The 16,957-nt window shown below is 42.5% G+C and overlaps 1 protein-coding gene across 1 annotated transcript in view; it reads right to left on the bottom strand.

Annotated features, from left to right (window-relative positions):
* SPG11 (SPG11 vesicle trafficking associated, spatacsin) overlaps positions 1-16,957 on the bottom strand; it is a 2,547,571-nt gene that overhangs the window by 1,438,649 nt on the left and 1,091,965 nt on the right. The window contains exon 15 of the mRNA XM_044077700.1: positions 13,159-13,369. Coding sequence (XP_043933635.1) covers positions 13,159-13,369 — 211 coding nt within the window. The remainder of the gene's footprint in view (positions 1-13,158; positions 13,370-16,957) is intronic.

Genomic DNA, 16,957 nt, shown 5'->3' with positions numbered 1-16,957 from the left:
CCCACTCATCAGCACTTCTGCCTGCATCTTGCTAACAGTAATTAACTAGGGTGCAGTGATCTCTCTTAGATATAGACAGGAATATAGTCAAGATTAGTTTAGATGTTTTCTGTATTTATTTGAGACTGTCTTGCAATGTACTTTTAAAATATTTCCTGTGATTCTGAACCCTGTAGTCACTGTGCTGAGTTATTGAGTATTGTCTTGTTCTTTTATTATTTATTATTAAATATATTTAAACCTTTTAATTGTGGCTGGTTTGTTTAGAGATATTTAAGCTCAGAGTACTTGCATATGTGTTTGGTGACACTGTACAGGCCACTCAAATAGCCTTGCAAGTCCTGATCACACTTACCATTTGGATAATTGTAACATCACACAGTAGGATTGGTCACCCTTTAGGAAGGGCCTTATAGTAGCTGATAAAGTGCTGGTTGGTGGCAGTGATAACTACCTTTTAGTCTGGGCAGAAGGGGGCATAGCTAGTAAACCTGTGCCAGCCTTCTCCAGGAGTGAGTGAGTGAATGAGTGAGAGTGTGTGTGTGTGTGTGTGTGTGTGTGTGTGTGTGTGTGTGTGTGTGTGTGTGTGTGTGTGTCAGCTACTTGGGAAGGGACACGAAGCACTGATTGGACAGAGAGGGTGCTGGAGGTTTTGGCTTGACCGCTCAGCTGAGATCTTAACCCTATAGCTGTGCCAGTGGGGAGTCTTATTGGGGATCTGGAGAAAGAGGGAGAAACCAGCCCCTGTGATCTTTGTGTGCTCTTAAGGGAATTTGTGCTTTACTGTGTGTGCACTTATGCTCCCAATGTGTACACATCCCTCACTGGTGCTAGTGGTGAGGATTGAGGCTCCTTGATTACTGGGCCAGTGCAGGGCATCACGACTGGTATCAATTACTAGACAATGCAAAGTAACAAAATGTTGACCATATCATTAAGAAGTTTGAGTTATCCAAAGACATGTGGTTAGAAATCCAAAACTATAGACAAAGTACAGTTGTGGACACTTACAATAAATGAAGATGTTCGAGTGTATTCACTGTTGCAGTCATCACACTTGGGTTATCCTGCCAAGGGTAGCCCTCAGTCGGCCCAAATACCAGAGGCTCAGTATTTCTGCATCAGTTGCTGTCGCTCCAGGACTGACATTGGGTCATCAGTGGTATAAAATCAGGCAGCCGACGCCATTACATCAGTTTTTCTTGCCCCAACTGTCAGGAGCTCCCAAACAGGGAGCTAGATTATGGTGGAAGAACACCACCAGTAGAAAGTAAGGAGTGAGGAAGAGAGAGAGAGACAGACAGACACAAGGGGGATGGAGGGTGGGAAGCCAGGACTGCAACAGTGAATACACTCAAACATCTACATTTATGGCAAGTGTACACGGCTGTACTATGCTCTTCATGTTTCATTGTTGCAGTCATCACACTTGGGTTGATTCCCAAAGCTGAAGAAAATGGTGGAGGCTGTCAAGAAGACTGGGAACTGGCTAGGATGCCCTGCAAGACTGTGGTTGCAAAGCCTGCCCTGGATTTGGAGAAGATAGGCAGGTGGTAATGCTTTGTGAAGGTATGAACAGAAGTCCATGTTGCAGCCTCCAGGATGTCCCTGGTGGGGACCCCTCTGAGAAAAGCTGCAGAGGTGGAGGTTGCCCTGGTGAAATGTGTCCTGACCCTCTTAGGGGGCAGTTTCCTGTGGTGTTTGTAGCAGAAATGGATGCAGTGTGCTATCCATTTGGAGATTGATTGTTTGGATATGGCCTTGCTCTCTGCCCCCGCTGCAAAGCTGACTAGCAATTGGTCAGTTTTCCTAAAAGATTTAGTCCTATCCAGGTAGGATCTGAGCTGTCTGTGCACACCTAGAGAATGCAGAATTCTTTTCCCCTTGTTTTGTGGGTTAGGGAAAAAGGTGGGCACATGAACTGATTTGTTGAGAGCCACAATGGACACCATTTTAGGCATGAAGGATGGGTTAGTCCTGAGGGAGACCCTGTCAGCATGGGAAATGATGAAGGGCTCTACAGCCATGAGTGCTTGTAGCTCTGAAACTCTTCTAGCTGAAGTGATGGCCAGAAGCAAGGCTGTTTTCCGAGAGAGGAATTTTAACTCTGCTGAAGCTGCAGGCTAAAAGGGGGTTAGGGTGAGTTTTTCCAACAGAAAGTTAAGGTCCCAAGCTAGAGTAGGAGCTCTTCTGGGTGGCCTTAAATTGTTAGCCCCTCTTAGGAACTCTTTGACGAGACGATTTGGGAAGAGAGGTGGCTCTGTGCTGTAATGAGCAGAGATGGCAGAGGAATGAATGTTAATAGAAGAGAAGGACAGGACCCTGTGTAGTAGGTCTGCTAAGTAATCCAGGATGAGAGGTAGGGAGGGCTGTGCTGTTTCAGGTCCTTTAGCCTTGATTCAGGTGCAAAACCTTTTCCACTTGTCAGCATAGGATTGTCTAGTGCTGGGCCGTCTGGCCTCACGCATAACATCCAGGACTTGTTTGCTTAGGCTGGCAGCTGGAGGAGAGGTCAGGGAATAAGCCAGGCTACCAGGTTCAGGGTCTGCAATTGTGGATGCATGAATTCTCCATTCTCCATTCTTCTGGGTCAGGAGTGTTGGGATCTGAGGTAGGTGCCATGGTGGCAGGGGTGACAACCTGCGCAGCAGTGGGTACCATTGCTGGTGTGGCCAGTCTGAAGCAATCAAGATTGCCCTTGGTTTTTCCTCCCTTATTTTGAGCAGTACCCTTGAAATTAGTGGTAGGGGGGAAATGCATAGATCCAGAAGTTTACCCATTGGAAGGATAGAGCATCCACTTTCCAGGCCTTGCTGTGAGGTTCAGAATGCAAGAATGGTGCAGAATTTGCTGAGCTGGTGATTGTTGTGGGAGGCAGAGATCCACCTTTGGGATGCCCTGTTTCTGGGTTACAAAGTTGAAGGTTCTGTGGTCTAGCTGCCACTCATGTGGGTCTAGCAGGTTTCTGCTTAAGTTGTCTGCCAGAGTGTTTGGGGAGCTTGGCAGAAATTGTGCTAGCAGGTGAATTTGCATGGCTGAAGCCGTATGCCAAAGGGTCATGGCAAGCCTACAGAGAGGATAAGAGTGAGTTCCTCCCTGCTTGTTGATATACCACATCATTGTGGTGTTGTCTGTTTTGATCACTAGAGGCCCCGGGGAAAGTAGGGGTCAGAAAGTTGTCAGAGCATGCTGAACAGCTAGCATCTCTTTTTGGTTGATGTGTAGACATATTTGATTTGGGCTCCAATGACCCTGAATGCACCTGCCATCCAGGTGTGCACCCCAGGCATAATCTGATGAGTCTGTGGTGAGGGTCTGGGTGGTGTGGGGTTGTGAGAAGGGAAGACCCTTGTTGGGGTTGCATGCGGCTGCCCACCAAAGAAAATCTTTCCTTGGACAGGGTATTATAGTTATGATAGTTTCCAGATGTTGAGAGTGTTGACACTAAAGGCTTTTTAGGTACCATTGTAGTTTCCTCACATGCATTCTGGCATATGGAATGAGTACAATGCAGGAGGCCATGAACCCTAGAGCTTGCAGGATTTTCCTTGCGGATAACTGGGTTCTGGTGGCTAGTTGAGAGAAGTAACCTGTCAGGTAGGTTTGTTTTTCTGGAATGCCAAAGAATGCCATCTGGCATGCTGTGTCCAGGCTTGCTTCCAGGAATACAATTTTTTGAGTGGGGACTAGTTTTGATTTATTTTTATTTATAGTATACCCCAGGGAGGTCAGTAGGTCCTTTACAAAGGTCAGGTGCTGTAGCAGCTTTACCTGACTGTCTGGCTGAATCAGGCAGTCGTCTAAGTAGGGGTAAATTTGAATTTTTCTTTGTCTGCAAGAAGCGTTGGCTGGAGCTAGGCATTTTGGGAAAACTCTGGGAGCAGTGGATAAGCACAGAGAACTGAAAGTGCATAGACCCTGCCCTGAAACGTACATATTTCCTGCAAGATTCCCTGATTGGGATGTGTAGGTAGGCCTCTTTTAGGTCCAGGGTGGCTAACCAAGCATCCTTGGAAAGCATAGGAAGAAGCTGCTGGAAGGTGAGCATTTTGAATTTTGCTATTACCAGGAAGGTGTTTAGAATTGATAGAGCGAGGATTGGGTGCCAGGTGCCCTCTTTTCTGGCTACCAGGAAGAGCCTGCAATAGAAACCTTGGCCCATCTGATCTGCAGGAACAGGCTGTATTGCTCTCATGGAGAGCAGGGAATGGACTTATTTTTTGGCCTTTGCCCCCTGGTTTGGAGGAAGATCTGGGAACTCTTTTGGGGTTGTCAGAGTGTGGAAATAAAATTTGTATCCCTGGGACACTATGTTGAGGACCCATTGGTCGTTGGTAATAGAGGCCCAGTTGTTTGCATGGGATGACAGTTTTCTTCCTAGGGGCGCAAGTAGGTGGGCAGAGGTAAGGGGTGGGGGGTGTAAAGTCATTGTGAGTTCTTTCCATAAGGGGGTGGCTTAGCACTCCCTGTTTTTGAAATGGATGAACTCCATTGCTTAGATCTCTATACAAACCATAATTTTTTTAATTTTTATTGCTTAGATCTCTGCATTCCCTGGGACGTCTGTCTGGGGGGTCTGCTTGCCCTAGGTCTTGACTTTGCTGGCCTGGAGGGGGCTGGAAAGGACCAGTGCTTGGAAGGGCAATGCCTACTGAACCTCAGAGGCTAGACCTGTAAGAAGTCTAACTGTCTGCATAGATTTAGATTTTTCTTCCATCTTTTTTAAGACCTCTTCTGCCTTTGTGCCAAACAAATTGTCTTTGTTCAATGGTGTGTCCAATAGCTTTGATTTGACATGGTCTGGCAAGGTCTGTTCCTTAAGCCAAGCATGCCTTCTAAGTACAGAACCAGTGACTGCTGCCCTGCAAGATGCTTCTCGGGCATTAAAGCCACATTGCAGGTGTGTTTAGTAACTAGGCTTGCAGAATGCATAAGCTCTTGAAATTCTTTATTTTCTGCACAAGCAGGAAAGGTAGATTTTCTTTTTGTTTGAGGAGTTCCATGGTATGTTGCTGGTATTTCAGCATGTGGAACTGACAATTTAGTGCTCTAACAGCAAGAATTGCAGAGGTGTATACTTTTTTACCCCATCTGTCTAGAGCTTGGGAATCCCTGTCTGAGGGGGTGGGATTCTTAGCTGTGGTTACTTTAATTCCTTTAGGTCCTTGGGAGATGACCTCTGGGTCAGTGGTAGGACTTTTGAACAGGAATTTGAGAGAGTCAGGGACTGTAATACCTGTCAGGTTTCCTGGGAGCAGGAGGAAGGGTGTCAGGAGTCAAACTGGTTTCCATAAAGACATCATCCACAGCATACAAGACAGGAGGAATGGCTAAAGGTCTGTGCTGTGGTAAATCTAAGAATTCCCTGAGTCTCTTTTTGGGCTGAGGATAGTCCTGACATTCCCATTGGAAATGCTCCCTTAAAGTATGTAGGGTTTCACCAAATGAAAAATCCTCTGGAGAAGAGGCAGAAGGAATGGATTCCTCTGCATCTGAATCCTCATAAGAAGATAGGGGTTGCATGTCTTCATATTTAGAAACCTCAGATTCATCGGACATCTGGTCAGACAACACTGCTGGGGACAAGTCTCTTTCTTTTGGAAGGGGTAGGTTGGCTTCCCCTAATAAGCATGATAAGGTCTTTCTCCATTTTAAGCATTTGAGATTGAGGCATGGAAGCAGGTGCATGCACTTGGGTCATCGTTTTTTTAGGCGTAGTTCATACCCTGGGCCTTAGAATCTCAGTAGTTTTAGAAAGAACCGAAGACGCGAAAGAAGGCGTCGGTTTGTGTTGAGTATTGGTAGTACAAAGAACTTCCTTGGAAGCAAGTGCCTGCTCAGCGGCTCCGGACCCATTCAAGGTAGACGCATCCACAGGATCCTTAGTCAAAGAAGAGTCTTGCGGCATACCGGACTCCGAACAGGTCTTGGTAGCGGCCTGCGAGTGTCTCACTGAGGACCAGAGAACTGACTACTAGCGTAACGGAAGCATCATCGGCAGTTTTGGACCTGTGCGGTCTGTCTCTGTCTTTATCCTTACGTTTTTTCGGAGGATCGGTAGTCGGATGGCTTACTAAAGCCATATCAGAATACATGGACCGAGAGCGAAAATATTTAGCTACAATAAGGGCCCGATGACGTTTAGTACTGGCGTTGAACAAAGCACAAAAGCGGCAATGAGGTGCGTCATGGTCTGGGCCTAAACAGATGATGCAGTAAGAATGGAAGTCTCGGTGTGGTATTTGCTTTCCACAGGCGAGACAATTGTTAACTTTTTCTGACATCGGTTAGAGCAAGAAAAAAAGGATCCCTGATGGGGTACTGCTTTAGAAGACCAAGTTCAATTCGGAAACTAAACTCAGGTAGCGGCCGAGCAGCACTCATGCGAACTGCTTCTGCTTTGGGCTCCTCTGCAAGAAAGCCTGATGTAATGGCGTCGGCTGTCTGATTTTATACCACTGACGACCTGATGTCAGTCCTGGAGCAACAGCAACCGATGCAGAAATACTAAGCCTCTGGTATTCGGGCTGACTGAGGGCTATCCCTGGCAGCATAACCCAAATGTGATGACTGCAACAGTGAAACACGAAGAACATCTGGTTGAACATAAGCTTAATCTAATACAATGAATAGTTTGAAATTATTTCCCCACATTCATTGTTTTACTCATCATTCTAATGGACCAGAATATAACTGGAAAGGGACTTTTATCTAAAATACATAAAGTACTTAAGAAATCAACAGTATGTCACAGAGAAAGCTATTGAGATTATTTTAGACTTGTTAATAATAACTCGCCAAGTGAAGACGATAAAAAACTAATACAACAATCTTCAAAACAAACTACTTCATCACTAAGGTGGAGGTAATCTCTTGGAAGTCCTTTCATAGAACCTTTATCACACTGCATACAGTTGAATTGATGTTTAACACATAGGATGATGGAGATGTAAACTAAATGTTAAAGCTGACTGGCAGCATATGTTTTATGATTGTAGAAAACTTAAAAAGTAATGGGATAATATGAATTCCCTTTTATAGTCTGTTCTAATGATATATTTATGCTGACCAAATATCTTATTTAATATATCTTTTCCAACTTGTGCCCTGAAAATAAAATAACTTTTCGTGTTAATGTTAAAATACTCCATAAAAGGGTATCGCCAAGAAAGTACAGTTGTGTACACTTACCATAAATGTAGATGTTCGAGTGTATTCACTGTTGCAGTCATTACATTTGGGTAATCTGCTGGCAGGTTGTCCTCAGTCGGCCTAAATTCCAAAGTCTTGGGTTCTGCGTCGGTTGCAGTCTCCTCTTCCATGACGTCAGGTTGTCAGGGGTATAAGACATGCAGCCGACACCATTTTCTTTAGTTTTTTTTGCCCCTGATGTCAGGTGCCCCCAAAAAGGTAGCAATATTATATATCTATATACATGCATCAATATAATCTTTACCTTCATCTACAAGCAAATACATCACATAGGTTGTAGAAGATAGAGAAGGAAAGATAAACTGTAGAATGTCAGGGGGATGGCGGGAGGGTAACCTGGACTGCAACAGTGAATACACTCGAACATCAACATTTATGGTAAGTGTACAAAACTGTACTATGTTCTTCATGTTTCACTGTTGCAGTCATTACATTTGGGTAGAATCCCAAAGCTATGGTTGGGAGACTGGAGCTAAACAGCATTAGGTGTGGCTATAAGGCCCTGCAGCACTGCAGTTGCAAAGCCTGCCCTGGACTTAGAGTAGAGAGGCAAATGGTAATGCTTTGTAAAGGTGTGAACAAAACTCCAAGTAGCAGCCTCTAGAATGTCTTTGGTTGGTACTCCTCTGAGAAAGGCTGCCAAAGTGGAATGAGACCTAATGCCCTTGGGCACAGGTTTACCATGGTGTAAGTAGCAGAAACGGATGCAGTGGCTTATCCACTTTGAAACTGTCTGCTTTGAGACAGACTTTTCTTCTGACCCTGTCACCCTGCAGCATATGACACTAGTAATTACTCAGTTTTTCTTAGAGCTTTTGTCCTGCTCAAGTAGAATCTTAGCTCTGTGTATGTCCAAGGAATGCAGAATTCTCTCCCCTATGTTCTGCGGATTTGGATAAAAAGTTGGCAGATGAATTGTTTGGTTAAGAGCCACACTGGAAACCACCTTAGGCATAAAAGTAGGATTTGTCCTCAGAGACACCCTGTCTGGGTAAAATATGATAAAAGGCTCTACAGCCATGAGGGCCTGTAGCTCTGAAACTCTTCTTGCTGAAGTAATTGCTAGTAGCAGAGCTATCCTCCATGATAAGAACTTTATATCGGCAGTAGCGGCTGGTTCAAATGGAGGCAGGGTGAGCTTTTCCAGCACATAATTGAGGTCCCATGCAGGTAATGGTGATCTTCTAGGAGGCCTTAGGTTTTTGGCTCCTCTAAGATACTGCTTTAGTAAAGGATGAGAAAAGGTTGGTGGCTCTGTATTGTAATGAGCCGAAATGGCAGAGGCATGGATTTTGATTGATAAGAAAGATATGCCTTTGTCAAGCATCTCAGTTAAGTATTGTAAAATCTGAGGAATATGTGGTTCTGCTGTATCAGTTCCTAATCACTTCCATTTGTCAGTATAAGATTTTCTAGTACTAGGCATTCTGGCTTCCAAAATGACATCCATCACAGCTTTACTGAGAGGTGTCGTGCGTATGATTACATGATTAGCCATGCTGCCAGGTTCAGTGTCTGTAGTTGATTGCGCAGGATCTGATTGTTTTGCTGGGACAGTAGTTGTGGTCTTTGAGGCAAGGTCCACGCTGGGTATTGAGACAAGTTCCTTAGGATTGGGTACCAGTACTGGCGGGACCAGTCCGGGGCAATTAACATCATCTTTGCTTCTCTTGTCTGACTTTTAGGATGACCTTGGATAGAACAGGCAGTGGAGGAAAGGCGTAAACTGACAGGTTTTTCCAACTGAAGGATAGGGTGTCCACTTTCCATGCTTGTCTGTGATAAGTCCTTGTGCAGAATCTTTTCAATTGATAATTTTGAGGAGAGGCAAATAGATCTATGTCTGGGCTCCCCCATTTCTCTGTTATGCTGAATACTTGTGGATTTAGTTTCCACTCGTGAGGATCCATAAGGTTTCTGCTTAAGTCATCTGCCACAGTGTTCTGTTTTCCTGGCAGGAATTGAGCTTGAAGATTTATTTGGTAGGTCAAAGCTGTGTCCCACAGTGCCATGGCTAATCTGCAAAGGGGGTATGAGTGTGTGCCCCCTTGCTTGTTTATATACCACATGACAGTGGTGTTGTCCGTCTTTATCAGTAGTTGTCCTGGATGAAGTAAGTCCTTGAATGCTGTTAGGGCATTTTGAACAGCTAGCATCTCTTTCTGGTTGATATGTAGATGCATTTGATTTGGTGCCCATATGACCTGAATGCATCTTCCTGCCATGTGGGCCCTCCAGGCATAATCTGATGCGTCTGTTGTTAAGGTTTGGCTGGCAGGGGGTAGAGTGAAGGGCCGTCCCATGTTTTGGTGACAGGCCTTTGCCCACCATAGAAACTCCTGTTGCAGGCAGGGGATGAGAGGAATCACTGCTTCCAGACTGTGTGAATGTTGACTCCATAAACTTTTTAGGTACCACTGAAGTTTCCTCATATGCAGTCTTGCATATGGAATTAGTAGGATGCAGGATGCCATGAAGCCCAGAGCCTGCAGAATTTGTCTTGCAGAAGACTGGGTTTTTGTTGCCATCAGTTTGAAGTAAGTAGTCAGTTGCCTTTGTTTGTAAGCCATTTGGTCAGTTGTATACAAGCTTGCACCCAGGAATGTTATCTTTTGAGAGGGTACCAGTTGTGATTTCTTTTCGTTTATTGTGTACCCTAGGCATGCTAGAAGCCTTTTCACAAATGCCAGGTGTCGTAGAAGAGTGTCCTTGTTCTCTGCTTGAATGACAGTCGTCCAAGTAAGGATATATTTGAATACTTCTTTGTCTGCAAAATGCAATTACTGGTGCCAGGCACTTTGTAAAGACCCTGGGCACAGTAGATAAGCCAAAGGGCAGTGCAGAGAATTGGCAATGCATTAAGCCAGCCTTGAATCTGAGGTACATGCAGGTATGCCTCTTTTAAGTCTAAAGTCACCAGCCAAGCATTCTTGCCCAGCATGGGCAGAAGCTGTTGCAAAGTGAGCATTTTGAATTTTGGTATGTCCAGGTATGTGTTCAAAATCGATAAATCCACTATTGGCCGCCAGGCCTTGTCCTTTCTGGGTATCAAGAACAGTCTTGAGTAAAAACCTTGTCCTTTTTCCTGTTCTGGTACTGTCTGAATGGCCCCCATATCCATGAGGGACGTAACCTGTTTCTGAGCCTCTGCGCATTGGTTTTTTGGCAGGTCTGGCCAACCATTTATCATTGGCAGAGTGTGGAAATGGAATCTGTATCCCTGTGATACGATGCTCAGTACCCACTTGTCCTGGGTTATTAACTGCCAATTCTGAGCAAATAAGTGCTAATTTTCCCCCTATGGGTGCTACCAAAAGATAAGTGCTTGGTGTAGGCAGAAGGACGTCATTGGGATTGCTTTCTGTTGGTTTGCGCTTTATCTCCTCCAGATTTGGAGGTGGATGCGCCCCATTGCTTTGACCTGTATGAGTCTTGATCCTGGTACCTGGAACCCTTAGGGCGTCTGGATTTGCCCCTTTGAGCTCTGTCTGACACAGGAAAGGACCAATTTTTTGTAGGCCAGTGTCTACTGAATCTAGGTGGCTGCACTTGTAAGAAATCTTTAACAGTTTGCATAGACTTAGCTTTGTCTTCCATTTTCTTTAAAACCTCTTCTGCCTTAATACCAAACAGAGAATAATGCTGTAAAAGTGCATCTAGCAATTTAGCTTTAACATGATCAGGCAAATTTTGTTCCTTTAACCAAGCAATGCCTCCTAATCACAGATCCAGTAACTGCGGCCCTGCAGGAGGCCTCTAAAGAATCAAAACCACATTGCAAAGTATGCTTTCCAGCTTGTTCAGCTGCATGCAATAATTCCTGCAATTCCTTATTTTCTGCACATTCTGAAATCAACATCATTTTCTGTTCCAGCAATCCCATAACATGCTGTTGGTACTTAAGCATATGAAATTGACAGTTTAAGGCCCTGATTGCCAAGGTTGCAGATGTATAAACCTTTTTTCCCCATCTGTCCAGCGCCCTTGAATCTCTGTCGGAGGGGGTAGGATTTTTTGCTGTTGATGCCTTAACTCCCTTTGGACCCTGTGAAATAGTTTCAGGATCAGCAGCAGGGTTTCTAAATAAAAATTTATGAGAGTCAGGGACCCTGTAATACCTGTCAGGCTTACTGGGAGCCGGAGGTAGAGAGTGAGGGGTCAGGCTTGACTCCGAAAAAACATCATCCACAATGTCTAACACAGGGGGAATGGCTAAAGGCTTGTGCTGAGGGAGAAGGAGGAAATCCCTGAGCCTCTTTTTTGATTCTGAGAAGTTTTGACTCTCCCAGTAAAAATGTTCCCTCAAAGTATGAAAGGTTTCTCCAAATGAATAATCCTCAGGAGGAGATGCAGATGGAATAGACTCCTCAGCATCAGAATCCTCATAGGGAGGTAAAGATAATTACTGATCAGAAGAGGAATCAGTAGAAATAGAAACCTGATTTGAAGATTCATAGTCAGTGTCTTGCCTAGGCCTCTTATCTGGAGGGGGATGGGTAGCCCTGATCAAGGTAATCAGGTCTTCAGCCATTTTGATCATCTGTTTTTTAGGCATAGAGGCCTGTGCATGTGGCTCAGGTGTCGGGTTTTTAGTTTTAGAAGGTGTCTTTGCCTTTGCAGCTTTCGTCAGTTTGATATAAAAATGTTGAGGTCTGAATACACCCTCAGAAGCCGGTGCCTGCTCAGCAGCTCCGGACCCATCCGAGGGAGATGCATCCATCGGTCCAATACCTTGAGTATCTTGCGGCATGCCGGACTCCACATGGGTGTCGGTAGAGGCCTGCGACTCGAAGGTAGCGGGTATCAGGGGCTGCGAAAGTGCCTCACTGAGTACCGGCGAACCGGCGGCTGGCTTAGGAGAAGCTTTGTCGTTGGTTTTGGATCTCGACTGCCTTTCTCTGTCTTTTTCTTTGCGTTTTTTATGTACTGCGGTAGTCGGATTGCTATCCGATGACATCTCTGGGTAGTTAAATCTGTTTCCAAAATACTCATATGCAAAAATATACTGACGCTTAATAGTGCGTTGGTTAAATCTAACACAAAACCGACAGCCAGGTACGTTGTGATCAGGGCCTAGGCAAGGAATACAGTATAAATGGAAATCCTTATGAGGTATTTGATTCCCACAAGTAATACAATTAACTTTTTCTGACATTGGTAAAAAGCAAGAAAAAAGTTTCCCCAACGGGGTACTTAGCTTTACGGAAGACTTCGGTTCTGAAAGTCAAACGCAAACATTTCAGTAGTCAGCCGACCGGCACTTGCGAAATGCTTCTGCTTTGGACACCACGCGGCAAGAAAGACAAAAGAAAATGGCGTCGGCTGCATGGCTTATACCCCTGACGACCTGACGTCATGGAAGAGGAGACAGCAACCGATGCAGGACCCAAGACTTTGGAATTCAGGCCGAATGAGGGCAACCTGCCAGCAGATTACCCAAATGTAATGACTGCAACAGTGAAACGCGAAGAACATCTGGAAGAATGAAACTACTCCTACCTGAAGGAATTTATACACTTGACAACTGAAGTTTGTCCTCTTAAACTTATCATGATCAAGACAAGAACATCTAGAATCACCTCTTCATATAATACATGGTTGAAATTCAAAGAACTGCTGGATAAACAGACTAACTACTCATCACTTTTTTTCTGTATAAAAAAATTTTGTTTTATAGTAGACACCAATGTAGATAGTTATTTTAGCTGTTTGTTATTGTTCTTTTAGATATGCATATTGGTTTTACAATATTTCTATCATATATTAATGGTTTGTTGTTAAAATTTTCAATAAAAACAATTAAGAAAAAAAGAAAAGTCTCAATAGTCTAAATTAACTGTCTGATTAAGAGACTAATTTGCTTTTTTCACAAAAGTAAATGATATAGACAGCATTTCCATTAACAAAATAAAAGAAACTGTTAGCAACAGAAAAACAGAGACATACCTTGCTAACAAGTCAAGTATTTCATTTCTGGTGTAGGTGTTGCAAAGTGTGTCCTGACTGACAATTTCTGAGGTCAAAAGTGGCCACTGGGTCTCTCTCAATGTTCTGTCCTGTACTTCAGTTGTTTCCTTGATCCAAGCCAACATTTTTTCCCACTCATGATTGGAACTTAGAAGTCTCCACAAGCTACTGGGACTACAGAACTTTAGTGCTAGTTGAAAGAATATACATATACACATCAATCATAATAAAATACATTACTAGAACTTTCTTGAGACAATAAAACTATGCAGAGAATTCAAGAATACTAAATACATGAATATCACTTAAATGCATGAACATTATTTAAAGTCCACACCACTTGAAAGAGTTGAAAATGACTACAAATACACAAATCTGCCTAATATGCATTTACCACTTAGTATGGCAGTTAGAGCAGAGCACTAAGTCTTTGAGCTGCTAATGAGTTGATTTCTATGGAGCAGGTTTGATTCTGCCAACCTTTGTTGTCTACTACGTGGCCTTGAGCAAATCACTTAATCAGACAGTACTTTGGAAGAACTAGAAAAATAGTAAGGCTCAATGGTTTCCTGGAGCCCACACCTACTAACTACCTATGAACCTATGTATCAGTCAATTCTTAAGAAAACCCATTTTGGATATACAACCTAAGGAATGTAAAAAAATAAATAAATAAATAAAATTATTAAAAGGGAGACCTGAAATAAAACTTCATTGCATATATATGGCATGGATGGCTAAAACACAAAAGATTATTAAGTGCAACCTAGACTAGTGGTTGAGGATGAGGGTATTTATACAGAGTCTGGCAGTAGAGATCATTGCCTTTCTTCTCAATAGGGGCAGCTTATAAATGCCTGGCCCTCAATAACCTATTAGGATACAGGACATCATTATTCTTCCAAGAAAACCTGGCTAGGCTTAGAAAGGCTCCCTGGGTCATTTGCCTAGTAACAATCTGTGAATCTATAAAGCATGCAATTATCATCACACAATATCCATGCAGACACAGGCACATACAACATACAACTCAAAATAAAGGACACAGAGTTAATGAAGGAACCGTTCAATTATGGTAGCACTCAGAAAAACAAATGAGATGCCTGGTGCATATACTAACTATAAGTTACAGGCAGATGAGTTTATCTATTTGAACAAGATAAACATTAAGTAATACAGTGTAGAAATCTTGTAACTGAGCTACTGCATATGGGCTGATATATAATCACAAGTTGCACCACAGTGTGAACTACTGTGAAACTTGCCCACTTCCTGTGGGGCTGATGTAGCTATGTACACTGTGAAAAACATGAAGGACACTATGTAATGTCACTACCATTATGTTACACCTCTAGTTTCCACATGGATGGGTTACGATTCTTTCATGCTCAGTATACTGGTACAGAAAGTCATATGAATATATATACCGGAAGCAGATAACTTACTGGCAAACATACTCCTAACTGCAGCCACTAGGAAGAAAGCTACAGTGAAATACAAAATATGGCAATAGATATGAAATAAAAAGGTGGTTATTAATAAGAGCCATTTATTTCTTAACATACTATGGTACTCCAGCCTCCAGTGAGGGAAGGAAAAATAAGAATGTGGAACTAACAGTAAAAGAAAGCTTCACAGAGCAGATGAATGTTAGCACACAAGAAAATGGGACAAATCTACATTTAGTGCTGCAAAAGGATGGTGGCAATACATATCAATGCCTTTCTTCTCAAAAGTTTCAACAAGGATTGGTGCAATATTATTTCATTAATATCTATGTGGTGTGGAATGCCACACCTCTAGCAGCCTACATACCTTGCATTCCTGAGCATTTTCTGAAAAATAAACTTAAAAAGCATAAGATACACAAATGTAAACATTTTGTGAACAAAAGCTATTAAAATTATACAAATATCAATGTTATCAGCAAGAAATATTCTTTACAGTGACAAATGTCAGTATATTCATAGTTTTTCCATAAATACAATACATTATAATGCACGCTTCTCCTTTCAGCTTTTCCTATTAGGGGTCACCACAAAAGAACAATGGTCCACAGAACAATTGGCAGTGCAGTTTTTACGGTATTGAGTTGCCAGCCCGGCGCACAACCTTCCACATAAGGCACTCACACCCAGGGCCAATTTAGTGTATTCAAGTCACCTGCAGCATTTTTTTAGGATGTGGGAGGAAACCCCAAATTACATTTTTTGCTAAATTTTCACAAACTGTCATATCTTGGAAACTATGCTACCTAGACATACATTATTATAACACTGATGTTGACCAGACATAAGGTTTCGCGTGAGACTAAGATATTCCTCACTGAATGCATATTTATTGAGATATTTACAGAACTATGAAAACATATGCTTAATTTTATAATTAGCAATATAAACACTGAATATCTGAAGATATGCAATTTACAGTGCAAATGTCAAAGACAGTTTTCTTCAATAACATTTAAGGTTTTGCATGATGACTTGCAATAGTTTGTAAGCCACTTTTTTAAATATTAAGTACATATGGAAATATTGTTTATTTTCATAAATATAAAAAGCAAATAATCTCACATATAATGTGATATAAATGGACAGTGACAATGAATTTTCTCATCTCCCACCATGGCATTTTACACCATACCCCTCAATAAATGTAGGGCTCCCAGCTATGAAAATGTGAACATAAATATGAAATTATGAACTGATTCATTTCTCTACTTCAGGGCATCTCAGAATAACAATCATAGCATCATTTTGATAATTATCAGTATTAGAAAGGGCAAAAAGTTATTAGCTGAAAAGACACTTGGTTAAAGAAGCCAGGCCCAAAAGAGGTCTAGGTGCCATAGGAGCAATAGATGTGAACTGAAAGTATACAAAAATTGTGTTATAGGCTTGAGGGAGTTAACAGAGAACAGTACAGTGTATAACTAAAGAGAATACAGATTAATAGTTTACAATATAAACAATGTTTATCAGAACTGTGCAATGTAAATATAAAGTACAGTTGTAGTTTACTTACCATAACTGTGGATGTTTGAACAGATCACTACTGCAGTGACCATTACAAAATGGGATGCATCCTGCCAAGGATCTATTAAGTCCTGCCATTTTAAAAAGCATCAGGCACACTCCTCATGTGTCATACATCCACCCTTTCCACAGGAGGATGTACTACTACTATAAGAAAGACATATGGATACACTAAAACTCAGAGCTTTATTGCCCAAAAAAGGAAGGCTGAATCCTAAAGATCTAATTAAGATTTGGACAGAAAAGCAAAAACACAAGGGTACCCCATCCCAGCCAGGGGAGGAAGAATATGGGGGGGGGGTTAGGGTGGGTTCTAGTACTGCAACAGTGATCCATTGGAACAAATATTGTTATGGTAAGCAAACTAAACAACTATGGTATGTTCTTCATTAAATCACTGTTGTAGTAGGTATTACAGTATAGGATGACTGCCAAAGCACAGAAAGAAAGGAAGGACTGAGAAGGTCCAAAGCCCATGATTTCATGAATTATAGATCTAGTAAAACCTGCTCTGGAAACAAAATCCATCTTGTAGTGTTTGGTGACAGATGTTAACAGAGAACCAAGCAATTGCTTCTAGAATCTACCTCTTTCCAAAAATACTTTGGAGTGGTCAGTGCCATAGTGGAATGAATCTTGGCATTCTGATGAGGATTCTTACCATGGCTAGAATAACAGAAATGAAGAGCATTGCGAAAACCATCTAGAAATGGTTTGCTTAGAAACTGGCTTGTCCCCTCTTA

The sequence above is a fragment of the Protopterus annectens genome, chromosome 7.part0, assembly GCF_019279795.1.
Source record: "Protopterus annectens isolate FY-2018-M chromosome 7.part0, PAN1.0, whole genome shotgun sequence".
Lineage (NCBI taxonomy): Eukaryota > Metazoa > Chordata > Ceratodontiformes > Protopteridae > Protopterus > Protopterus annectens.
Note: the sequence above shows the minus strand (reverse complement) of the source record. Positions and strands in the feature narration are given on the sequence as shown.